General features: G+C 45.2%; 1 protein-coding gene across 2 annotated transcripts; it reads left to right on the forward strand.

The window, feature by feature from the left end:
• Window positions 1-1,598: 1,598 nt before the first annotated feature.
• On the forward strand, window positions 1,599-24,281 carry DDX20 (DEAD-box helicase 20). Of its 2 annotated transcripts, none has more exons than XM_073557282.1 (12): window positions 1,599-1,774; window positions 3,229-3,429; window positions 7,447-7,541; window positions 7,622-7,790; window positions 11,447-11,561; window positions 13,648-13,790; window positions 13,871-14,009; window positions 14,244-14,302; window positions 14,428-14,510; window positions 15,466-15,571; window positions 18,553-18,654; window positions 21,885-24,281. In XM_073557282.1, exons 2-12 carry the CDS (start codon window positions 3,246-3,248, stop codon window positions 23,009-23,011), a joined length of 2,322 nt encoding a protein of 773 aa, XP_073413383.1. In that variant the 5' UTR covers window positions 1,599-1,774; window positions 3,229-3,245; the 3' UTR covers window positions 23,012-24,281. The 2 variants fall into 2 exon arrangements, with proteins under 2 accessions (XP_073413383.1, XP_073413384.1); XM_073557283.1 differs by lacking the exon at window positions 1,599-1,774 and adding an exon at window positions 1,801-1,951.
• The last annotated feature ends 2,152 nt before the right edge of the window (window positions 24,282-26,433 follow it).

Consider the following 26,433-nt stretch of genomic DNA (forward strand, 5'->3'; position numbering starts at 1 on the left):
TTTGCGGTTTTGAACCCAGCACCACAGGGCAGATTTATACACTGGGTAAAAAAGCTCAGTGGGCAGGAGATCTCCATACATCCCATCCACACTGCTGAAGCTGGAAGACGCTGCGTTTTTGACACAGCAAAATTACAGGGCTTCAAAAACTCAGACTGACGCTGTGAAAAAAAAATCTCATCTGAATAAGGCCTCTTTCACACGTCCGTTTATTTCCGGTACCGGAGATATCCGTGTTCGTGTGTGTACTACGTGTGGCAACCGGGTGTGCTGCATCAGTATCACATGGTCAGCCGCCGGGGAAGAAGCGCTACAGTAAGCTGTTCCCTGGCGGCAGATGCTGAAGCCAGCTGTCATCATTCACCCCTGCTCTGCCGGCGAGCAGAGGAGAAATGATGAGCGTTATAGTAAAGTCCGAACGACAGCAGGTGGGGGCTGTGGAATACCCCGATCATCCGCACCTACTGTCACTGTTATTAGCGGCAGCAGGTGTCGGATGATGGGGGTAACAGTCCCAAAAGCCCCCACCTGCTGTCGTTCGGACTTTAGTATAACGCTCAGCATTCTCCTGTGCTGCTGAACATCACTCGGACCAAATACGATCAAGTGAATGAGCCCTGAAAGCGGAAACTTGAAGATTGACAAGGAACCTGTGCAGCTGCAGGGAAGGAGCAATGGAGCAGGAGCAAGGAAGGAGCCGAGGAGCGGGGAAGGGGCCGAGGAGCGGGGAAGGGGCCGAGGAGCGGGGAAGGAGCCGAGGAGCGGGGAAGGAGCCGAGGAGCGGGGAAGGGGCCGAGGAGCGGGGAAGGGGCCGAGGAGCCGAGGAGCGGGGAAGGGGCCGAGGAGCGGGGAGGGAGCCGAAGAGCGGGGAAGGGGCCGAGGAGCGGGGAAGGGGCCGAGGAGCGGGGAAGGGGCCGAGGAGCGGGGAAGGGGCCGAGGAGCGGGGAAGGGGCCGAGGAGCGGGGAAGGAGCCGAGGAGCGGGGAAGGGGCCGAGGAGCGGGGAAGGGGCCGAGGAGCGGGGAAGGGGCCGAGGAGCGGGGAGGGAGCCGAGGAGCGGGGAAGGGGCCGAGGAGCGGGGAAGGAGACGAGGAGCGGGGAAGGAGCCGAGGAGCGGGGAAGGAGCCGAGGAGCGGGGAAGGAGCCGAAGAGCGGGGAAGGAGCCGAAGAGCGGGGAAGGAGCCGAAGAGCGGGGAAGGGGCCGAGGAGCGGGAAAGGGGCCGAAGAGCGGGGAAGGGGCCGAGGAGCGGGGAAGGGGCCGAAGGGCGGGGAAGGGGCCGAGGAGCTGGGAAGGGGCCGAGGAGCTGGGAAGGGGCCGAGGAGCGGGGAAGGGGCCGAGGAGCAGGGAAGGAGCCGAGGAGCAGGGAAGGGCTTTGTCTTCTACAGTCCAGGCTGGGGGTCTCATTACATACAGAACATCCACATCTCTGCACTAAGCTCCCCCTGGTGGTGGCTGCCGGAATTTCTAGGGTCTCTCAGGTAGTATGCCGCCAGAGTCTCGCACTGGTACACATAGCCCTGCTGCTACACTATAGAAGGCCGCACATTACACACAGCCCTGCCGCAGGTAGTTGCCTGCTACACGTCACTGGACACACACAGCTCTACGCCGCCTCCCACAGGACCCACAACACACAAGCAGCACCGCGTTCTATCTATAGCTCTTTGCAGGAGTACGCCCCGCCCACACACGTGACTGGTCACATGGCCATGACGTCACCGAAGGTCCTTGAGCCTTTGGATGAGAAGCCCCCGTCGGTCTCAGGAGGCAGAGCGGTGAGTGGGCGCCGTGATATTTAGCAGGGGCCGAGATGGGCGCAGCCTGCTGCCGGTGCGAGGAGCTGTGTGTACCTGCGCGCTTGGCCTGGTTCCAGGGTGGCGGAAATCGCCCACATTGCCAGTGCTGAAGGCAGACGGTGTAATCCGCAGTGTGCCGTTGTGTCAGATCCACATGTGAGGCCACGGGCAGTGTTTTACCTCAGTATTTGTAAGCCGAGATTAGCAGTAGAACAGTCGGAGGGAAAGTGTAATAGAACCACGCCAGCTCTCCTGGATTTATCACCCACTCCTGGCTCTGGCATACAATACTGAGGTGTGACTGTGGCCTTACACGGACAGGAGGAGTCCTGTGATCCCTGCACATGTGTAGGAGCTGGAGGAATGTTCTGTGTGGGATTCACGCTCTGTTCGCTCTTAGGGTGTGTGCACATGCTGCGGATTCTGCTGCGGTGTACAGTACCATTATTCCCTATGGGAATACAAAACCGCAGTGCAGACGGTGCAGATTTTTCCGCGCAGTTTTCCTGCGGTTTCAGAAAGAATTGACATGTCAATTCTTCCTGCGGATTCCGCTGCGGTTTCCTATCTCCACCACTGAGATGGTGAAACCGCAGGGCCAAACCGCAGGATAATCCGCAGATCTTTTGACCTGCGGATTTGACAAAATCCGAGCGGCCAAATCCGCATCCCATTCTGCAGCGTGTGCACGTTGCCTTAGGCTGTGTGCACACGATGCAGATTTGCAGCGCAGAAACGTTGCATATCCGCATTGTGATGTACAGTAGCCTTAAAATCAATGAAAAAAAAAACCCGCTGTGCAGACGCTGCAGATTTTTCCGCGCGGTTTTCCTGCAGTACAAAATCCGCAGCATGTTACTACTTTTGTGCGGTTTTCCATCTCCCCTGTCACCAAATCCGCAGGGGGAAATCCGCAGTGGAAAACCGCAAGAAAACTGCATGAAAAATGGAAGAAATCCGCAGGAAAAATGCAGGTCATTTGACCTGCGGATTTCTTCCATTCTGCGCGGAAAAATCCGCAGGGCCAAAAAGTCTGTCTACACTCAGCCTTAGTGAAGCCTCCTGCAGACAATGTCATCTATAATACAAGTATCCATTGCTTCCCTGTGTGACCCCTCCTGTGATAATGTCTGCAGCGTCACACAGCACAAGGCGGGTATACAGCATGTCCGCCCTGTGTGATCCCAGCCGTACTATGGGACCTGAGCGGGAAGCTTTGTGCCGGTCACCACTGTATAAGACTCCTCATTGTGCTGCCCCAGATGTCCGGGGACCTGTCGCCAGCCAGACATGTGACTGGTTGTGTGGAGCAGATGAGCTGTCTCCTGCCCATTCTTCCATACAACATGTGTATTTCCTCATCCTTTTTATTTCCACTTGTAGATGGTACCAAGCAGCTTCTCACCTACGTCCCTTGATTTGTTGTCTTTCAGGCCGTCTGAAATAAGAAATGGCTGCCCACACGTTGGGCTCGCGGCCTCGCACTGGAGATGTCTTGCAGGGTCCTGACGTGTCTGCTGACTTCAGCTCGCTGCTCCTGTCACGTCCCGTTCTCGAGGGCTTGCAGGCAGCCGGCTTTAGCAAACCGTCTCCTATCCAGAGCAAGGCCATACCTCTGGGGCGGTGTGGATTAGGTGAGTGGAAGAAGAGAAGAAAGCCGGCAGTCAGCAGATGGTGTGTGTGGTCACCTCCAGGCATAACGAAGTACAGTGCAAACAATGGGACTGAGGCCTTTATTTATTTTAAGGGCTCATGCACCCAACCACTAAAGGAAAAAAACTCAGCAGGCGCGAATCACATCTGATTATTGCATCGCACTCAGCTATTCCTGTCTATAGGGCCATGCAAAATATCAGACCGCACTCCGATCACATCCAAGTGCAGTCTGATTTTCATGGACTGACAGAATGGAAAAGATGGAGAAGTGTAGTTTCTTCTCCTCATCCGAGAAAATCAGATCACAATTTGTTTAGAGTGTGATTAGCGTAATCGGACCAATTTTCTCCAATGAGAGAAAACCGGTCATGTGACCCGAACCAAACTCAAATGTAAATGTCCAGTGTAACGTTAAATGTTTCATCAGAAGAGAAAAAGAGAACATCTGAAGGGGAGGGGTACATACCACAAGATAAGGGGTGAGACCCTAGGATGGGGTTAGGACAAAGGGATCAAGGATTGCATTATTATGTTTGTGACTCCATCAGACTTCTAGGAAGTTGTTGCGGCATCATAGTATCCCAGAGGTCCCAGATCTTCACATATTTGTCCAGGTTGTTGTTGAGAGAGGCCTCGAGGCGTGCCAGTGAGCGGACGGTCTTTAGCTACCCATATGGATCTAGACAAGATGTGAGGGCTGCTTGTTTGCAAAGTCTTGCTCTCAGAGAATTGTGCACATGTGTAGGAACAGCCTGGCTGAGCACTTTCCCAATCTCTGGGGGGGGCATTCAGTAAGTAATTAAGGTGGTTCATGAGAGCATGAGAAGGTGAATGGAAAAGAGGCCATCTATCAGCTTCCCCACCATACCCCAAAAAGGGGTAGTAATGCTACATTCCCAGAAGATATGAATGTCTGAGCCAGTATGTGCGAAATGTCTATTTGAACGGGTCCCTATACTAACTGCCTAGTGTGAACTAACCTCTGGCTAATAACATAATGCCTGTATACAGGCTTTATCATGTTATTAGCGAAATGTCTCTTGCAGATTTTCCATGGAGAGAAGACTGCATGTGTGGACTTTTGTCTGCACATAATGCACGTTCAAGCATGTGCTTGGGAAATGAATAGAATTGTGTTAATCAATGATTACAACCTCGTCCAGCTGCCACGACTGTACTCTGAGACTGCCTCCTATCTGGCAGCATCTGGATCTTGTTTTGATAAGTGGGCCTAGCATGTCACACATAACATCATGCCAGGTCGGCTAATCAAAGGAACAGCCCTGGATGCCATTAGGTAGGAGGCAGTGGTCTGATTACCGATGTGGCCGCTGGACTGGATCCTGAGCACTTTGCCCCACACACATCACTGCATGTATATTACATAAGTACCCCATGTACTGATGTCACCAAACAGAGCGCAGCCAAGTGACGGATTGTCCTTCACACGCTCTTTTTAGTATTAAATAGGCTGGTTTCACATTTTCGTTTTTTAGCGCTGGAAAAAAACGCATATGTGCGCATGCGTTTTTTCCCCTATATTTAACATGGGTGCGCATACCTGCGCGCTTGTAAGCGCATGTATGCGATTTTCATGCGCTGCGTTTTTTTGGGGTGTGCGTTTGTATTTTCCAGACGCAGCATGTTGCATTTTTTGGCCCTGCAAAAAAGCGCATGTGCACATATGCGCACGTTTTGCGCTAAAAATGGCCATTATAGCCTATGGATGCGCATATGTGCGCACTGGCATGCTCATGTATGCGTTTTTTTGCATATGCGTTTTTTTTTTTTAACCATGGAATTTAGGGGTTTGGGTTAGAGTTAGGGTTAGTTAAGGGGGTTTAGGGTTAGGGTCAGGATTAGGGTTAAGTATGGTTTGGTTAAGGGTTAGGGTCAGGGTTAGGGTCAGGGTTAGGGTTAAGTATGGTTTTGTTAAGGGTCAGGGTCAGGGTTAGGGTCAGGGTTAGGGTCAGGGTTAGGGTTAGTTAGGGTTTAGGGTTTGGGTTAGGGTTAAGTATGATTTGGTTAAGGGTTAGGGTCAGGGTTAGGGTCAGGGTTAGGGTTAGGGTCAGGGTTAGGGTTAAGTATGGTTTTGTTAAGGGTTAGGGTCAGGGTTAGGGTCAGGGTTAGGGTTAGTTAGGGTTTAGGGTTTGGGTTAGGGTTAAGTATGATTTGGTTAAGGGTTAGGGTCAGGGTTAGGGTCAGGGTTAGGGTTAAGTATGGTTTTGTTAAGGGTTAGGGTCAGGGTCAGGGTTAGGGTCAGGGTTAGGGTCAGGGTTAGGGTTAGTTAGGGTTTAGGGTTTGGGTTAGGGTTAAGTATGATTTGGTTAAGGGTTAGGGTCAGGGTTAGGGTCAGGGTTAGGGTCAGGGTTAGTTAGGGTTTAGGGTTTGGGTTAGGGTTAAGTATGATTTGGTTAAGGGTTAGGGTCAGGGTTAGGGTCAGGGTTAGGGTTAAGTATGGTTTTGTTAAGGGTTAGGGTCAGGGTTAGGGTTAGGGTCAGGGTTAGGGTCAGGGTTAGGGTTAGTTAGGGTTTAGGGTTTGGGTTAGGGTTAAGTATGATTTGGTTAAGGGTTAGGGTCAGGGTTAGGGTCAGGGTTAGGGTCAGGGTTAGGGTTAAGTATGGTTTTGTTAAGGATTAGGGTCAGGGTTAGGGTCAGGATTAGGGTTAAGTATGGTTTGGTTAAGGGTTAGGGTCAGGGTTAGGGTCAGGGTTAGGGTTAAGTATGGTTTTGTTAAGGGTTAGGGTCAGGGTTAGGGTCAGGATTAGGGTTAAGTATGGTTTTGTTAAGGGTTAGGGTCAGGGTCAGGATTAGGGTCAGGATTAGGGTTAAGTATGGTTTGGTTAAGGGTTAGGGTCAGGGTTAGGGTCAGGGTTAGGGTTAAGTATGGTTTTATTAAGGGTTAGGGTTAGGGTCAGGGTTAGGGTCAGGATTAGGGTTAAGTATGGTTTGGTTAAGGGTTAGGGTCAGGGTTAGGGTTAAGTATGGTTTTGTTAAGGGTTAGGGTCAGGGTTAGGGTCAGGGTTAGGGTCAGGGTTAGGGTCAGGGTTAGGGTTAGTTAGGGTTTAGGGTTTGGGTTAGGGTTAAGTATGATTTGGTTAAGGGTCAGGGTTAGGGTCAGGGTTAGGGTCAGGGTCAGGGTCCGGGTTAGGGTTAAGTATGGTTTTGTTAAGGGTTAGGGTCAGGATTAGGGTTAAGTATGGTTTGGTTAAGGGTTAGGGTCAGGGTTAGGGTTAAGTGGTTTTGTTAAGGGTTAGGGTCAGGGTTAGGGTCAGGATTAGGGTTAAGTATGGTTTTGTTAAGGGTTAGGGTCAGGGTCAGGATTAGGGTCAGGATTAGGGTTAAGTATGGTTTTGTTAAGGGTTAGGGTCAGGGTTAGGGTTAAGTATGGTTTTGTTAAGGGTTAGGGTTAGGGTCAGGGTTAGGGTCAGGGTTAGGGTCAGGATTAGGGTTAAGTATGGTTTGGTTAAGGGTTAGGGTCAGGGTTAGGGTCAGGGTTAGGGTTAAGTATGGTTTTGTTAAGGGTTAGGGTCAGGGTCAGGGTTAGGGTCAGGGTTAGGGTTAGGGTTAGTTAGGGTTTAGGGTTTGGGTTAGGGTTAGTTAGGGTTTAGGGTTTGGGTTAGGGTTAAGTATGATTTGGTTAAGGGTCAGGGTTAGGGTCAGGGTTAGGGTTAGTAAAGTCATGGTTTGGGTAGTGTGAGGGGCCACCTAAAAATGTTGGAAAAAAACGCAAACGCGGTAAAAACGCACTAAAAACGCATACAAACGCATAAAAACGCTGCGTTTTTTTCATGCATGCTCATAAAAATGCTTGAAAAAAACGCAGCAGTTGTATGCTTTTGTATGCGTTTTTTCAATGCGTTTTTTTGCGGGAAAAACGCGCTGCAAAAAAAAAGCAAGTGTGAAACTAGCCATAGATCAGAAGAAAAGAACTGATGGATTAGAAGTCTTTGCTGGAGATGTACTCATTTTTTGTTCTTTCCTTCTAAATTTAGATTTAATCGTTCAGGCTAAGTCCGGCACTGGAAAAACTTGTGTCTTCTCCACCGTGGCTTTAGACTCCTTGATCCTTGAAAATATGGCAACACAGGTATTCTTACTTTTTGTTTATTCTCATGCTGCTCCCCTTGTAATTTCAGCATACTACTGTAGTGTTTTCTTGTTTTTTAGATTTTGGTGTTGGCTCCAACAAGAGAAATTGCTGTCCAAATCCATTCAGTCATTATTTCTATAGGCAGTCACATGGAGGGCTTGGAGTGCCATGTTTTTATAGGAGGGACACCATTGCCACAGGATAAAGTTCGCCTGAAGAAGTGTCACATCGCTGTGGGCTCGCCTGGTAATCCTGTATTCTAGTGTTCTAGTTAAAGGGGTTGTCCGGCCTTAGAGTGCAAGTCTGCAGGCAGTCCATGTGACTGCAGACTTATGAATCCTTACAGTGTGCACTCTACACACTGTGAGGATTCTCCAGTGCCAGCGGCAGTCGCAGGTTTGTGAATTGCATAGTTGCGGTAGCGTTCTTACTTGACATGGTCGGCCTTGGTCAATTCCTGTGTCTCGTTGGAATGTATGAAAATCGCATACTTGTGGTCACGTGACTACCTGCTCGAGGTGCCAGAACCAGAGAATCCTCACTATTTGAGGATTCACAAGTCTGTAGTCACTCTAAGTGTGGACAACCCCTTTAATGATTTTGTATTTTATTATAAACTAGCTGAAGAGCCCGGCGCTGCCCGGGCATAGTAACTAACTACGGTTAGTTAGTGTGCAAAGCTGAGTGTATAGCCCCGCCAATGCCGCATAGTCACATTCACTATTATATCCCACATCATCCCGTCAGCCAGAGCTACCGGACTACCACCCTTAATATCCCATACCGTCCCGTCAGCCAGAGCCACCGGACTACTACCCCTAATATCCCACATCATCCCATCAGCCAGAGCTACCGGACTACCACCCCTAATATCCCATACCGTCCCGTCAGCCAGAGCCACCGGACTACTACCCCTAATATCCCACATCATCCCGTCAGCCGCCAGACTACCCATAATATCCTACATAATCCCGTCAGCAAGAGCCACCGGACAACTACCCCTAATATCCCACATCATCCCGTCACAGCCGCCAGACTACTACCCCTAATATCCCACATCGTCCCGTCTGCCAGAGCCACCGGACAACTACCCCTAATATCCCACATCATCCTGTCACAGCCGCTGGACTACTACCCCTAATATCCCACATCATCCCGTCAGCCAGAGCCACCGGACTACTACCCCTAATATCCCACATTATATATATATATATATATATATATATATATATATATATATATATATATATATATATAATTGTAGAGCTCCGCATAGCCACATTCACTATAATATCCCACATTATCCTGTCAGCCAGAGCTACCGGACTACTATCCCTAATATCCCACATCATCCCATCAAAGCCAGTAAAAGTAGAATAGTGAAATTGCACAGAAACATGGTTCACTAAGATCCCAGGACAACTTGTGATTTGTCCAGCTGAGTTGCTCATGGATGTACAGCATCTGTATGCAGTATAGTATCATATTTAATGGGTTGTTACAGGAAAAGCATTACGCGTTATATGGGTATATTCAGGTGAGTTATGGGGAAAGTAGCACTTTAAAAAAACTCACAGCATCAGAGCACAGTAACACATCAATAATGCATAAAAGTGTCTGTGAGAAAATATTAAATCCACATGACATTTAATATGTGCACTTTCCTACATTCATGTGTGTCACTTAATGATACCACACGGGAGGGGGGATTCATTTCTGTCATGTACTCACTGCTCCTGGGGCACAGACGATGGCCGGAGCTTATGTTCCTGGGGATGCTAGATTTCTCCCACCATGTCAGTGTCTGCTGAGGTGTTGTCAAGTGGGAAAACTTGCGCATAGCAACCAATCACAGCTCAGCTACTTTTAACCAGCTCTGGTGAAATGAGAGATGCTTAGTGATTGGTTGCGAGGAAAACTGTTGCTCATAGCAACCAGTCACAGCTTAGTTTCTTTTGAACCGCTCTGGTGAAATGAAAGATGCTTCGTGATTGGTTGGTGATACACACGCACATTGAATTTTATATATAGAGATAGATTAAAATGGTTTTCCAGACTTAATAAGATTGATTACTTATTCTTCAGCTGTCAGCAACTCTGGCAAGAGCCGGATGCAAACAGTGAACAAATCCGAACAGTGCAGCTCCATTTAATGTGTTGTGGCTTTTCTCAGATGTTGCTGGAGTTCGGCTGTTTCAGAGAAAAACAATCTGTAAAAGTCACTGGCTTCTCTCCACCTGCTGCCCTGGAGTGACAGGTCTCCTACTATACGTGCACATAGGCAGAGACATCTCAATCCAGGCCAGCAGGTTGGTGGTAGGCGCCGGAGACCTGCCTGTTGGGCTAGTCACCAGTGTGGCTCATTCCCGGCAGCCTGCTGAGCGGAACTCTGCTGTTTGGCTCCTGCCAGGACTGCAAACAGTTGATTGATGGTGGTGCCTGTGGCATATTTGCTTTTACTTCGTCATTAAATGCCAGATCTATCAAAATATAAAATTGTCACCCTTATGGTAAACGTTTTATGGAAACATCAGCTTTCCGGTCACCTCACCTTTAATTTAGATACTTGTGTGTTCTCCCAAATGGTACCAATAGAAACTACAGCTTGCCAAACAAAAATATTCCTCACACATTCCATAGGGCTCAGAGACCTAAATATATATACATATTTTTTTAATAAAATTATATTATATATTAGTCACATTATACATTGTATTAAACTATAAATAAAAGCCGCTATATACTTGGTATCGGTTATAGTGCTGATATGCAGAATCATATTGCCAGGATATTTTTACTGTGCATTGAGCGCCATGAAAACAAAACCCCAAAAGCAGTGATTGATTTTTTTTTTTTCTTTTTCTCCACCATTTCACCCACTGTGCCTTTTTCTCTGCCATTTTTCTGTACATTATTTGGTAAGCTGAATGTTTTCACTCAAACTGCAATCATCACACAAAAAGCAATCTTTCCTATGGATTCAGTGGTTGACAATCTAATAAAAGGGCCCCCTGACACTCCACAGGCGACATCTGTTTGTTTTCACTTTCTTACTCCGCTCTCCCTGTTAAAAGTTCATGAACGCTCAGCAAAGGTGAGCGTGCATCTGAATGGGGTGTCACAAAAGATAGCTGTTGCCTAAATGAGTGATTGGCATATGGGCACTTTTAGTATACGTGTATTGTTCGGTGGGTTGTGGCTATCTTGGCTAGCAGTGTGTTCACATCACGTTTGTACACTATGCTGGAAGTGTATACTGTGCTCCATTGATGTATGCCAAAAGTGTAGACTGTGCTATCCCCTAGCATTCATTGAAAAATGTCCAAACTGTAGCATACATTTATACAATGGTGCCCTATGGGAGACAGATGTCACTGTATGCCTATACAGGGGGCTCGGACATTAAATCTGTCCCTGCCTCTTGTCAGAGCTGGTAAAGAGGATCAGGGCTCTGGCGCACAGTGCTTGGCTTGGTATTTCTGCCACGTACACCCCAACTGAGCAAATCTTACATGTCCTATGTTGGGAAGCGGTTGAAAAAAGACTTTTGATCACTGGGGAATCGCTACTGACCCCAAGTATAGATATGTGATCGCTGTCAATTTTGGTCCAAACGTTTCCAGTGAACAGTTATTTTTGCTCCTGTTCTTTGGGTCTTGCTGCTGATTTCTCCTGAGAAGTAACACAAATGTTCACTTTTCATCACGTCTTTTGTTTCGCTGGCGTTCGAAGCTCCGTTTTTTTGGACTCCCCTCACTGATGGCTGCAGTCCATTCCTGGCTTCAGTTACTAACTGCTTTTAATTATGTGTAAAAATAAACTCCGTCTTATTTCGCCAGGCAGCATTTGCCAGTCTGGGCTCACATGAACATTTTAATATTTAATTTGTTTCCCTCTTGCAGGGCGAATAAAGCAATTAATAGAAATAGGCTATCTCAACACATCCAGCATCCGTCTATTTATTCTTGATGAAGCAGACAAACTACTAGAAGAAGGAAGCTTCCAGGAGCAAATTAAGTAAGAAAAATGAAGAGTTAAGTGGTTGCTTTCATTAAAAACCTAAAATGGAAAACAGACACCAACCCTCAGGCCCTCCCGTAATATCCTCCCCTTGTCCTCTTCTGTTATCTAGATTGGAGAATTATCCCTCCACTTCAGACCCCAGCCTACTGCTCACAAGCAAGGAGCTTTCCACCAAAGCCTGGGGAATCGTTTCCTGTGGTTTTTCCATCGTATATTTAAATATATAAATCCCTTCCTTCTGTGTGCTAAATTGCTGCCCTACATGGAATTATGGTTACATTTAGCTCTCCAAAGATATTTGTCATCTCCAATATTTCCACCACAGTAAGCACAGTTTCTCATAGAGGACCTTATACTAAGAAGAACCATATTTATCTTAGAAAAATCTGCTGCATCGTTTTTTAGAGAACATTCATATGCAAGTGATATTTTCAAAGCCACGTGGGTGAGGCTTTGTGGTCTTGAGCTGCCCTCCTCCATCAGTTTGGTGCGATCTTCACCTTGACTGCATGGATTGACAGCAAAGATTTTACTTCAAAGGGGGTTTCCATTCCCACTCTCTGGGTCCACCGCATGCTCAAGGCCATTGCTCTGGTCTGTGTTTTGGCTACAGCGATGACGCTCACATCACCATCACCACTGGAGCCAATCACTGAGCGCTGCGGCTCAAGCTATCTACATTAGCAATGCCGCTGAGTTAAGTGACTGGCTGCAGGGGTGACTTGAGTATACAATGTGATGTCAGCGCTACAGTGGAGAGATTGTGCTTGAGTCAACTATCTGATTTTGATATTTTAAATTACCAGAACGGTTTGGGGTCCATTTTTCTAAACGTGAAAGAGCCATTTAAGCCAGCACTGTCTACTCTGCCCTCATGCGCCGGCCCAGGTCAGCAGTCACTCTGCCCTCGTGCGCCGGCCCAGGTCAGCAGTCACTCTGCCCTCGTGCGCCGGCCCAGGTCAGCAGTCACTCTGCCCTCGTGCGCCGGCCCAGGTCAGCAGTCACTCTGCCCTCGTGCGCCGGCCCAGGTCAGCAGTCACTCTGCCCTCGTGCGCCGGCCCAGGTCAGCAGTCACTCTGCCCTCGTGCGCCGGCCCAGGTCAGCAGTCACTCTGCCCTCGTGCGCCGGCCCAGGTCAGCAGTCACTCTGCCCTCGTGCGCCGGCCCAGGTCAGCAGTCACTCTGCCCTCGTGCGCCGGCCCAGGTCAGCAGTCACTCTGCCCTCGTGCGCCGGCCCAGGTCAGCAGTCACTCTGCCCTCGTGCGCCGGCCCAGGTCAGCAGTCACTCTGCCCTCGTGCGCCGGCCCAGGTCAGCAGTCACTCTGCCCTCGTGCGCCGGCCCAGGTCAGCAGTCACTCTGCCCTCGTGCGCCGGCCCAGGTCAGCAGTCACTCTGCCCTCGTGCGCCGGCCCAGGTCAGCAGTCACTCTGCCCTCGTGCGCCGGCCCAGGTCAGCAGTCACTCTGCCCTCGTGCGCCGGCCCAGGTCAGCAGTCACTCTGCCCTCGTGCGCCGGCCCAGGTCAGCAGTCACTCTGCCCTCGTGCGCTGGCCCAGGTCAGCAGTCACTCTGCCCTCGTGCGCTGGCCCAGGTCAGCAGTCACTCTGCCCTCGTGCGCTGGCCCAGGTCAGCAGTCACTCTGCCTTCGTGCGCTGGCCCAGGTCAGCAGTCACTCTGCCTTCGTGCGCAGGTCAGCAAAGAAGAACATTTACCAGTGTGATGTTCTGCCCATGTACTGACAATGTGTCATTTAGCACTTGCACAGGTTCTTATAGGCAGGGGGTGAGATTCTTGATATAACTTAAGAAGGACGTTAAATTCTGACTGTGTTGCCCCGCCCACCTACTCCAAGCATCACATTTGCATATTGACTAAAGAAAATAAAATTTTTCCAATGGATTTGGAAAAAGTAAGTAAAGTAAGACTCTCATTGAAGCTTTATACTTGCCTAGTAGCATCCAGAACTCGACAAATTAAACATTTCGGACAAGTTCCTCTTCCCTTTTACTTTTATTATTGTTTTCTCTGTTTATTGTATAGAACCTTCTAGTAAATGGTAATGTTCAGGTTTTTCTTTTCTTAGTTGGATTTACTCATCTCTTCCTGCCAACAAGCAGATGCTAGCTGTTTCAGCCACTTACCCAGAATCCTTAGCTAAAGCGCTGACGAGGTATATGAGGGAGCCAACATTCGTCAGGTTGAATGTCACCGACCCCAGCCTTATAGGTACGTGCAACCCAGTAGAGAAGGAAATCACGTGATGGCTCTTATTGTATCAGACTTGACATTTGTCTCGTTCTGTGTAGGGTTAAAACAGTATTACAAGGTGGTGAATTCACATCCTCTACCACACAAGACCTTTGAGGAGAAGATCCAGCACGTGCAGGAACTGTTTAGTAGAGTTCCTTTTAACCAAGCCTTAGTATTTTCCAACTTGCATAGCAGGTAACGTTATTGATCCCCTGTTACATACAGCTCCTGATTGTGCCATGATAATGGTGTTGTCATAGGACGGTTCTTGAGGACTCATTTCCTGTAGTAATCGGCCATTGAGTTCTTCAGATCACCCAGCTGCCAGCCTCTAGAAGTGCTGATGGCCATGTATCCAATCCTGTCCACCCACATTGTCTTTTTTACTATATTTCTAGATCTTGTGTTATAACAATTCTATTTTTATAGGGCCAAACACCTCTCCGATGTTCTCACCGCCAAAGGTTTTCCTGCTGTCTGTATTTCTGGTAAGTTAGAGTCACAATTTGATTTTTGCCTCTTATTTTCCCCACAAATTGATTTAACATGTAAAGTGCCGTAAATGAGAGAATACATGTAATGTGATGTTACACTTTTTGTTGTCTCCATGCAGGAGGTATGAACCAAAACCAAAGACTGGATGCTATGGCCAAACTGAAGCAGTATCATTGCCGTGTCCTCATTTCTACTGATCTTGTAAGTTGCTTGAAAAAGATTCAAATATGGCCTAGCCTCAACTTGGAATGGCAACTCCGTAGCAGTAGTAAAGTAACGGTGCAGAACTGTGATTGGAAAATAACAATTCTCGCCTGAGTGCTGCGGCCTTTTGAAACTGATGTATCCCATAGGTTCCAAAACTTGGATGCTTACCAGTATAATATTGTTGGCCTCTCCTATGTAGCCCATACGTATAGTCAACCAATGAAGACCCCTACCAGTATAATATTTGTTGGCCTCTCTTAAATAACCCATACGTGAAGTCAACCAAAGATGACCCCTACCAGTATAATATTGTTGGCTTTGGGGCATCCTGACTTAATCCTGAAAAATAATGTCTTGAGCAAGAAAGGATATGGTTGTTTGACATCTGGTCCTTTTGTTTCTTCAGGAGATGGTCTACCAGAGAAGTCTAACATTTGCTTCCTCCCTTCCCTCAGTGGAAACATAATCTCTCAGCACTGTTGGAATAGGCAGTTGTCAGACGACAGCTCAGTATAGTGTATGGGCATTTTGAGGGCAGTCCATCAATTTTAAATGGACTTGGAAAACCCTTTTGACAAAGTTTTATTAGTGGAGAGTTTCTTGGGGGATTGACTAATTTTACTTACTGAGATACTACCTTCATGTTAACAATAGAGACCCCCGATCTCCTCTCCTCATCTGTGTGACATCACATAAAAGCAATTATGTAACATAGACTTATTCCGTCCATTCTCTGGCTGTGATATGTCATCCGGTGTCCATTGCATGTACACATATTGGCACACACTGTACCCAGCACCTACTGTTGATACACCTACTAATGTTTTATCATATATATTTTTCCACATACAATTCATGATTGGGTGATCTGTGGCACAGTTAATGGTTTAGGAATATCTAAAATGTGAATTTCTGTCTATTCTTCTGTATTTCTTTTTCTACATATTAGACATCACGTGGTATTGATGCTGAGAAGGTGAATTTGGTTGTAAACCTGGATGTGCCTCATGACTGGGAGACCTACATGCACCGAATAGGAAGAGCTGGACGTTTTGGTAATTGCTATATCGCCAGCTTTGTGCATCACACATTTATGTATTATAACCACAGAAATAATTCAACTCTTGTTACACGGTATAATAAGATCACAAAATCCTTAATGTATAAACAAAATGTAAAGTATAACTCCTACTAATTAATTTTGCCTTTGCATACGTGTTTTTTTTTTTTTTTTTCCCAAAGGGAAAAAAAATAATATAGATATTACATACTCCCCGCCCCCCCCCCCCCCCCCCCCCCAGTGCAGTTTATACCAGCATAGCGGGGATGTCTGATTCTGAATGTTAGTGAGTAAAGGCACAGACCTGTAATGTTATCAGCAGGTTTCTCTCAGTAGGTGCCATAGTAAAAATTAGGCCGCATTCAGATTAACATTTTTTTTCTTTAACATAGGGAAAAAATTGTTTTGTTTTTTTTTTTTCTTTCTCAATGTGCAGGATTTATTTTTATCCATTATTGGTCAGTGTGTCCATTTTTCATACCAGTGTGTAGAGATGGGTGAACCAGTCAGTGCACAAATCCCGAACACGGACTTCTCCCAGAAGTCTGTGTTGCTGTTTGGGTTCTGCTGCTCGAGCAAAGCTTTTTGAAAGGCATAGTCAAATGTAATAATGACAGGTACAGCGTAAAGTCCATTATTTGAAATAAAAACTTCCTGACCCCCCCCTTTTACCTATTTATTCAACAAAAATAAAAAAGCAAAGGTATACTCAGCTTTCCATTAATGGTCATATCCCACAACAATCTAGATGGTTTGGTGAGCAATCACATCACAGCTGAAATACAATGAGCAGAGCTTGAGAATGCAGCTACAGTGACCGGCAGTAACCATAATGACGTCACCGCTGGTCACAGGCAGGTTCGTTCTTACACACTCAGCTCATTGTGTTTCAGCTGGCATGGTGAGAGGTCGCATCATCAAGGTGACTGCTCTCTAACATCAGCCCCCAGCCGTCGGCTTTCCTTCAGCTTGTTATGAAAATTACGGTGGACCCCACAAGTTTTTTTTTCATTTGTTTTTTATTCATTAACAAGTACAGTAAAATACACATCCAAGGTAACCTCACTGGTACTGGTGTTGCGCAGCATTAGAACCAGTAGTAGTATTGGGGTTGATGTCAACTTTGTCATATCAGCTGACATCAAGTCAAGGCGTTAGCATTACTAACCCTGTATGTTTAAGTTAAAAAACACACACACACAAAAAGTCCTTTAATTGAACAAAGCACACAGAAAAAAACTTCTTTATTTGAAATAAACACTCCTCACCCTCTTTTACCCATTTATTACTGTAAAAATAAAAAATCACTGTCCGCCGATTAATAAATATGTCCCATGACGTGCTCCAACTCTGCTACATCTGGATGCATTGCTGAGTGGTGGCATGATGCGACTGCTCCACCATTCATCCAGGAGGCACTGAGCTGAGCGGTGCCGAGCGGTTCTGGCAATAAGGTTAACGAAGTTCATAGCCAATAAACTCCAGTCATTTTTACTGACGTCAGCGCTCGGCACTGAAGCTGGGTGTCTCCTGGATGCACGACTGAGCGATCGCATCATGCCAATGCTCAGCAGTGCATCCAAATGTAGCAGAGTTGGAGCACATTGTGGGACATATGGATTATAGGCAGACAGGTGAGGAATACTGTGATTTTTTTTTTTTTTTCCCCCAGTAATTAATGGGTAAAAGAGGGTGGGGAGTGTTTATTTGAAATAAAGGCGTTTTTTGTGTGTGTATTTATTTAATTTTCACTATGGGGTTACTACTTGTTGCGTTCCCGTGTGCTTGCCAGGTGCGTCAAAACAGCGCATCCGCATGTCCTGTGTACCCATTGTTAAAGATAAGTACGCAGGACACATGTAGAAGTAGGCGGAGCTTAACGGAGTAGGTACGCAGGCCTCCGCAAAGCCCCCGAATGCTAATGTGAAGTTAGCACTAAAATACCGTCTAAGGGTGTCTGTTTTTCTGGCGACGATTAAACTTGTATGTGTTTTTGATCTGCAAATCTTATGTCTCCATTTTTTTGATGACTTTCTGTATGAAAAAGAAAAAACAGCTCGTCATCGTGCCCATGTACTAACATGGGTATGTATTCTATCCATGATAAGAGAGCCTGTACATGAAAAACGGACATCAGATTAAATTATGCTTTCTAGATGACTAATCCAGAGGCCGCAGAGTTCCAGCCTCTTGAACTAGTCGTCTGAGAAGCATGGTCCCTGGTTGTCCAGGTTTGGTACAAAAGTCCGTAATCACTCTGCAATTCACCTGTAATGAGCGAGGCCGTACATGTCTAGCCGAAATGTGTCCAGGAGTGTGCATCTCGCATACCTGTCATCACATGTCTGACACTGGAATCCTGACAGTGTGCACAGAGCGCACACTATGTGAGGAGTCATAAGTCACATAGTGTGACTGCAGACTTTTGTGGCAAACCTAAACAACCCCTTTGAGTTATGTCTGAAATGCGGCAGTGTTTCGCAGTAAAATGTACACATCTGCAATGTTGCCGCTGGTGCCTTGTTCTTGCCAGAACAGTTGGTTCAGAACAGTTCTAAATAGTTTCATAAACTTATCAGAGGAGGATGTGGAAACTTAAATGCCAATATCTGAATATTTGTAGGTTTTTTTGTTTTTTTTTTAATGAGAAGTAAATGTGGGCTGTCACGACTACTGCACACGTCTTTATAAAGGGGGAGCAGCCAGAAAAGCTAACTATAGAATCCCCGGATACAGAGCTTTAGATATCGGCAATCTAAATGGAGCAGATTAGTAGACTCTTGTGCCATACATTAGACACCAGGATGATCTTGGGAAGACTTAGTGTAGTAGCCATATAATAGGTGGTCCGTGTACAAGGTGGGGGTCACACTTTAATTGCTGACGGTGCATTGATGTGATGCCGTTTTCTGGTTTTTACTTGCAGACTTTTGATTGTATGAAAACCTATTTAATGACACCACTCTGCTGTCACAGGTACCTATGGACTTTCTGTCTCTTACTGCTGCCGGGGAGAAGAAGAGAATTTAATGATGTCAATAGCTCAGAAGTGCAACCTTCGACTACTTGCTTTACCTGGTAAATGTGATTGCGGGGATTAGAGAGTATTCATGTAGATTGTCTACACAGGAGCTACTGCTCCAGAGCTTAAAGAGTAAACGCCCATTTAATATTTATTTGATATATCAATTGTTCATGTGAAAATAAGAAACTTTGCAATATATCTTATCAAAGAAAACAGCTTCTTTTTCCTCCATTCATTCTCAGTTCAAGGGTAAAAGCTTTTTTCAGTAAATACAGATTTTCCTATTACTGAGCTAGGAGATGACAATTGGTGCTCAAAAAGTTCTATGGAGAACTGTAATGTTTTTTCAGTAGAACTTGCAGTAGAAGATCTGTGTCTGTTTCTGGCTCTCCCCCATTCCATAGATTAACAGAACCAAACATTATCTCTAATGGAAAAATCTGTCGTCACAGAAAAAAAAAAAGATTTTACTTGTGAATTGAGAACAAAATATCAGTTCACAAAGAGAGAGAATTTAGTAAGATTTCATACAAAGTTGCTTATTTTCATGTATACTTTTGATTTATGAAATGAATATTAAAACAAGTCAAACTACAATTCTTCATAACTAGTGATGAGCGAATGTGTCAGATAAGGTGTTGTCGGAGCATGCTCGGGTGCTAACAGAGTGTCTTCGGCGTGTTCGAAAAATATGTTTGAGTCCCCGCGACTGCATGTCACACAGCTGTTCAACTGCTGCCACACATTCGGGGATTGCCTAACAAACAGACAATCCCCGCATGTGTTGCAGCCATCAAACAGCCAATGAGACATGCAGCCGTGGGCACTCAAGCATATTATTTGAGCACGCGGAAGACTCTGTTAGCACCTGAGCATGCTCAGACAACACCTAATCCGACACGTTCGCTTATCCCTATTCATAACCATTGAAAAGGTGCTAATAAATTTTAACCCCTTTACCCCCGAAGGTATTTTCATTTTTGCGCTTTCGTTTTTCGCTCCCCTTCTTCCCAGAGCCATAACTTTTTTATTTTTCCGTCAATATGGCAATGTGAGGTCTTGTTTTTTTGCGGGACGAGTTGTACTTTTGAACATCACCGTTGGTTTTACCATATTGTGTACTAGACAACGGGGGGAAAAAAAATCCCAAGTGCGGTGAAATTGCAAAAAAAAAAAGTGCAATCCCACACTTGATTTTTGTTTTGCTTTTTTACTAGGTTCACTAAATGCTAAAACTGACTGCCATTATGATTCTCCAGGTCATTACGAGTTCATAGACACCAAACATGTCTAGGTAATTTTTATTTAAGTGATGAAAAAAAATCCAAGCTTTGTTAAAAGAGAAAAAAAAAAAAAAATTTCCGATACCTGTAGCGTCTCCATTTTTTGTGATCTTGGGTTGGGTGAGGGCTTATTTTTTTGCATGCCGTTCTGACGTTTTTATTGATACCATTTTGGTGCAGATACGATCTTTTGATTGCCTGTTATTGCATTTTAATGCAATGTCGTGGCAACCAAAATACTGTAATTCTGGCGTTTTTATGTTTTTTTCTCGCTGCACCGTTTAGCGATCAGGTTAATCCTTTGTTTTATTGATCGGGCGATTCTGAACGCAGCGATACCTAATAAGTGCATGTGTGATTTTTATTATTTTTGAAAGGGGGGTGATTTGAAAAAAAAAAAAAAAAAAAAAATATATATATATATATATATATATATATATATATATATATATATATATATATATATATATATATATATATATATATATATATATATATAATTTTTTTTTATTAAAACAGGCTTGTGTGTTTTTTTTTTTTTTTTTCTTTTTTTTTACTTTTGGCATGCTTCAGTAGTCTAGAAGCTGCAATAACCCAATCGGCTCTGCTACGTGCCTGCGATGATCAGTTCGCCTGTATGTAGTAGAATTACTCGCTATGAGTGCCAACTACTGGGTGGCGCTTACAGCAAGCCGGCAGTGACAACCATAGAGTTCTCCAGGAGACCTCCGGTTGTCAGACCAACCCACCAATGTCCCGCAATCACGTAATGGGGGTCACCGGTGGGCGGATTTTAGGCGCGATTGCCGGAAGCGCTTGTTAAATGCCGCTGTTAGTGTTTGACAGCTGCATTTAATGGGTTAATAGCCACGGCTGGATTCCACCTGCGGCTGTTCTGGGCACATGTCAGCTGTTCAAAACAGCTGACATGTCCCGGGAAAGATGTGAGCTCACCGCTGGAGCCCACATCAAAGGGAAGGAGTCCGACATCGGCGTACTATCACGCCAGATGTCGGAAAAGGGTTGTCCAATTCCAAATTATTATTTTTAATTTTTATTGTTTCAATGCTTTAAAGGAAATTTGTCACCATAACGTAAGAACAGAGACACTGATTCCAGCAGTGTGAAACTTACCAGGCTGCTTACTGCAGTTTTTATAACAACACCATTTTATCTGATGCTGATCTACCGGTTCTTTGAATGCTGAGTCCTGTATAACCCCATCCACAATGTGGATTGACCTCTTTCTGCCTATGCAAAGTGTACACAGAAAGCTGCCAATCAGTGGTGGGTTCAGGGATTATTCGGAGCTCATGAATACAGAAGACTACTGAGCAGCAGGTTTATTAGTCCTTTAGTATTAATCTCCTGCTAATAAAACAGTGATTCTAAACTACATCAAGCAGTCTAATAAGTGACACGTCACTGCAATCGGGGTCTTTATCTACATTATGCTACTCTAAGTTTAGGTGGCAAAAATCTGTTGACAGAGTTAATGAAACGTATCAAGTGAGATAGGTCAAAGTCCAACCTTTGTGATCACTAGCCTTGGGAGGAACTTTGCTGCTCTCTGCCCAGGATTTGAGTAGGAGTGGGATATTTCCTTTTGGCATTAATACATGAAACATAGTCTGGTGTGATCAGATTGCCGTTTCATGGTATGGTAGCGTAGGTCATGGAAATGACCAGAGCACGATTATTACAGCTTGTGCCTATGGCTAGGTTACCTTGCTTTGGAGCTTCCATGATAAGAGACCACCTGGATCCCATAATCGTCAGTGTGCTCCATTTGGTGCAGTTTGCGCCTGTCATGGGACAAATGTGTTTTTGCAGGGTTTTCATTTTTCTGTTCCTAGAACAGAACTCCAAACCTGTGTGAAATCAGCCTACATGATACTTTTTGTTGACATCCTCTATTCCCAAATGATTCTTAGGATATTAGATATTTTATTCCATTTGATCAACTTTTAATTAAAATAGTTTTTTTTTTTTTTTAATAGAGCCAATTCCAGATGGACTAATGGAGGAAGCTTGTGACTGGAATGTGGAGATAATGCCTATGACGAACCCACCTCAAGCTGTAATGTCTGATGTCCAGACAGATTGCATCAAAACAAAAAATACGGGCTTAAATACCTTACCAGAATTTGGCATAAGCAAGAAACATACTCAACCTAAGCAAAAGAAAATTTCCAAAAGAAAGTCTACCGAAAAAGAAAATCCGCAGGATTGGATGCATGTAGAGACTTCTAACTTGCCTAAGAAACCAGATAAACCTAAAAACACAGAAGGATTGGAAAGTGAAGGCAAACTCCAACAGGGGCTGGATAATTCCCTCCCTAAAATCCCAAGTCTAGCTTCTTTTAAACGTCCCGTGGTTTGCACATCATCTTTTGCTGAGCTGGTCGAAGATTATGAGCAGTTTATCAAAGAAGGTTTAGAAAAGCATGTGGAAGTCATCCGTGTCTACACAGATGCAGGAGGTCACGCAGAGAGAATTCCTTCTGAAAATCTAGGCCAGGAGAACAGTTCAACAGATATGACGTCAGATGCGGTTATCACTCCAGATAACTGTAAGCTAAGTGTGAATTCACATGAGGAAAGTTACAGCTCATCCAGCTCCTTATCTGAGAGTGAAGACACTAGTGAGGAATCCCGGCATTCACAGGAGAAGGTGAAGACCAAGGAGCTGTCAAGCTCTTATCCAGCTCTGTCCGCACAAGAGACAGAGGGGGCTTCAGTTTGCCAGATGAATGTGGATGAGTTGTCAGTACCTTCAGAAGACTTTCAGCAGGCAACCCTGGTCAAAGCAAACAGTTCTTCTACTAAAGATGTCATTAGCAGCAAAAAGCTTAGGAAAAGAGCTAAAAAAGTAACCCAACTGTCCAGAAGAGAATTATGTGCGGAGACTCAGGATGACATGTACCAGCTGGACTATACGAATGCCAGTGCTTTTCCCTATGGCACCATGAGCTACACTGACTACTGGCAGTCATATTATCAAGCGTGGCAGAGCTACCACTCTGCAGTCTCCAGTCCCTATTACAGAAATGTTTACAAGTGCTCCAACTGGATGTCTGCGTACCACATGCACTCAGTGTACCTCCACGAAATGCTCAAGCCTTGATGCCTCTCGGTAGAAGAAATCCTTTCAATCACTGAAACTTTCTATTTGCATACAATTTATTTTCCATCGCTCTCAAATTTTCTTTTGTATTTAGCTGGACTTGTGATGTGGCTACTGATATGTCATAACGCTGACTGACTGTGCATGATTATGGAAAGTAGTTACCCAGTAGTATAGACTTCTATTAGCCTTACCATTCTCTAGATAAAAGAAAACATTCATATATTTTATTAGGAACTGCAAGTTCTGTAATGAGTGCCTTTATAAAGCGCTAAAGGTGCACTAAGCCTACACGAAATGTATCCAGAGACTTCTCTGCTCCCCCTGACTTGTCCGTTTTATTTAATAAAGCACTAGTATTCTAGAGCTGCGCAAAAGGATTCACAGGATCCTGGTCCAGCAGCCATATTGTAGACCATTGCTCCGTACAAGAGCCTTGCACCCCCTGCTACCTGCTGACCTCTCCTGATTAGTAGGCCTGCCACGACACAAGCATGATGTCACGTGGGGCCTACTAATTGGAAGGGGCGATGGGGTTGCCAGCAGATAGAAGCTGCTTTGTAGGATTTTGGTCCAGCTGCCACAGACTAATAATGTGTCTGCTGGACCCAGAGTTCTGCACATTTTTTTTTGCTCAAATTTTCACTTTTTGGAGCATCTGTTCTTACAACTCTGCATTGTGCCGTTCATCTGTTAAGACTCCTAGAAATATCTTGACTAGAGTTGAGCGAGTTTGGTCAGATCGGGTTTCATGAAACAAAATTTGTTTTCGATGAAACTGGTCCGACTAGGGCAAAAAAAGTCGGAGTTTCATCCGAAACCCAACCCCAATGCAAGTCTCAATGGGGATTAAAAGTCGGCATTGAGTGGATGAATGTCATCCGCTCAATGCCGACTTTTATTTCCCATTGACTTGCATTGGAGTCGGGTTTCGGACGAAACTCCGACTTTTTTTTTTGCCCTAGTCGGACCAGTTTCATCTAAAACAAATTTTGTTTCATGAAACCCGATCCGACTAAAGTCGCTCAACTCTAATCTTGACAAGTGGGTGATACCAGGAGCATGTGTGTCCTTATGCAGTCTGACACCGTGGGTGAGAGACGGAACGCCCAGTTGTCTATTTGTTCACACATTTCCAGTGCAAACAGGTGAGGAATGCACCATGTTAAGGATCCTGTTATTTGATGGGAAATTCAAGCATTAACTAAAATAGCCTGAAACCTGATGTCATTAGCAGCCAAAAACTTAGGAAAAGAGCTAAAAAAGTAACTTATAGCATATACAGTGGGGCAAAAAAGTATTTAGTCAGTCAGCAATAGTGCAAGTTCCACCACTTAAAAAGATGAGAGGCGTCTGTAATTTACATCATAGGTAGACCTCAACTATGGGAGACAAACTGAGAAAAAAAAATCCAGAAAATCACATTGTCTGTTTTTTTTTCATTTTATTTGCATATTATGGTGGAAAATAAGTATTTGGTCAGAAACAAAATTTCATCTCAATACTTTGTGATATATCCTTTGTTGGCAATGACAGAGGTCAAACGTTTTCTGTAAGTCTTCACAAGGTTGCCACACACTGTTGTTGGTATGTTGGCCCATTCCTCCATGCAGATCTCCTCTAGAGCAGTGATGTTTTTGGCTTTTCGCTTGGCAACACGGACTTTCAACTCCCTCCAAAGGTTTTCTATAGGGTTGAGATCTGGAGACTGGCTAGGCCACTCCAGGACCTTGAAATGCTTCTTACGAAGCCACTCCTTCGTTGCCCTGGCGGTGTGCTTTGGATCATTGTCATGTTGAAAGACCCAGCCACGTTTCATCTGCAGTGCCCTTGCTGATGGAAGGAGGTTTGCACTCAAAATCTCACGATACATGGCCCCATTCATTCTTTCATGTACCCGGATCAGTCGTCCTGGCCCCTTTGCAGAGAAACAGCCCCAAAGCATGATGTTTCCACCACCATGCTTTACAGTAGGTATGGTGTTTGATGGATGCAACTCAGTATTCTTTTTCCTCCAAACACGACAAGTTGTGTTTCTACCAAACAGTTCCAGTTTGGTTTCATCAGACCATAGGACATTCTCCCAAAACTCCTCTGGATCATCCAAATGCTCTCTAGCAAACTTCAGACGGGCCCGGACATGTACAGGCTTAAGCAGTGGGACACGTCTGGCACTGCAGGATCTGAGTCCATGGTGGCGTAGTGTGTTACTTATGGTAGGCCTTCTTACATTGGTCCCAGCTCTCTGCAGTTCATTCACTAGGTCCCCCCGCGTGGTTCTGGGATTTTTGCTCACCGTTCTTGTGATCATTCTGACCCCACGGGGTGGGATTTTGCATGGAGCACCAGATCGAGGGAGATTATCAGTGGTCTTGTATGTCTTCCATTTTCTAATTATTGCTCCCACAGTTGATTTCTTCACTCCAAGCTGGTTGGCTATTGCAGATTCAGTCTTCCCAGCCTGGTGCAGAGCTACAATTTTGTTTCTGGTGTCCTTTGACAGCTCTTTGGTCTTCACCATAGTGGAGTTTGGAGTCAGACTGTTTGAGGGTGTGCACAGGTGTCTTTTTATACTGATAACAAGTTTAAACAGGTGCCATTACTACAGGTAATGAGTGGAGGAAAGAGGAGACTCTTAAAGAAGTTGTTACAGGTCTGTGAGAGCCAGAAATCTTGTTTCTGACCAAATACTTATTTTCCACCATAATATGCAAATAAAATGAAAAAAAAACAGACAATGTGATTTTCTGGATTTTTTTTCTCAGTTTGTCTCCCATAGTTGAGGTCTACCTATGATGTAAATTACAGACGCCTCTCATCTTTTTAAGTGGTGGAACTTGCACTATTGCTGACTGCCTAAATACTTTTTTGCCCCACTGTACAAAGCACACCTGTGAAAAGGTTTCTTGATGTGAGCAAAACTGATGTTACTCGAAAAAGAGGGGGATCTGTACTAATCTATAGGGGTAATCGCTTTCTAGTAAACGGCGACCACCTGATGAAAAGAACAGAAGAAATAGGGGGCTACAGAGGTAGGCTTTTCCTGGTGATGACGCTTGGTAACACTTAGGATCCCATTATTCCTACTGAAGATGACCACTGTCAGCGTCTACTCTCATATTTAGCATGAGATAAATAAAGCTAGTTCAAGGGATTTAAAGATCTCTGCTTGCTGTCATCCAATAGTAATCCTAATTTCTAGGGGATAAAAACTTATGATCATGTAACAATCCGCCATGCACCATTGTGTTCATCACATGACCCAGACAAATTACTAGCCCCTGAAATTTAAAGGGAACCTGTCACCAGGTTTGGCCGATAAGATATACGGCCATCACCTTTCAGGGCTGATATACAGCAGTCTGTGGTCTGTAACCATAGACGCCTTGTTCTGCCTGGGAGCTGGAGACGCAAAGCTTTAA

This window comes from Dendrobates tinctorius, unplaced genomic scaffold (assembly GCF_039654945.1).
Source record: "Dendrobates tinctorius isolate UK_male_01 unplaced genomic scaffold, ASM3965494v1 ptg000246l, whole genome shotgun sequence".
Classification (NCBI taxonomy): Eukaryota; Metazoa; Chordata; class Amphibia; order Anura; family Dendrobatidae; genus Dendrobates; species Dendrobates tinctorius.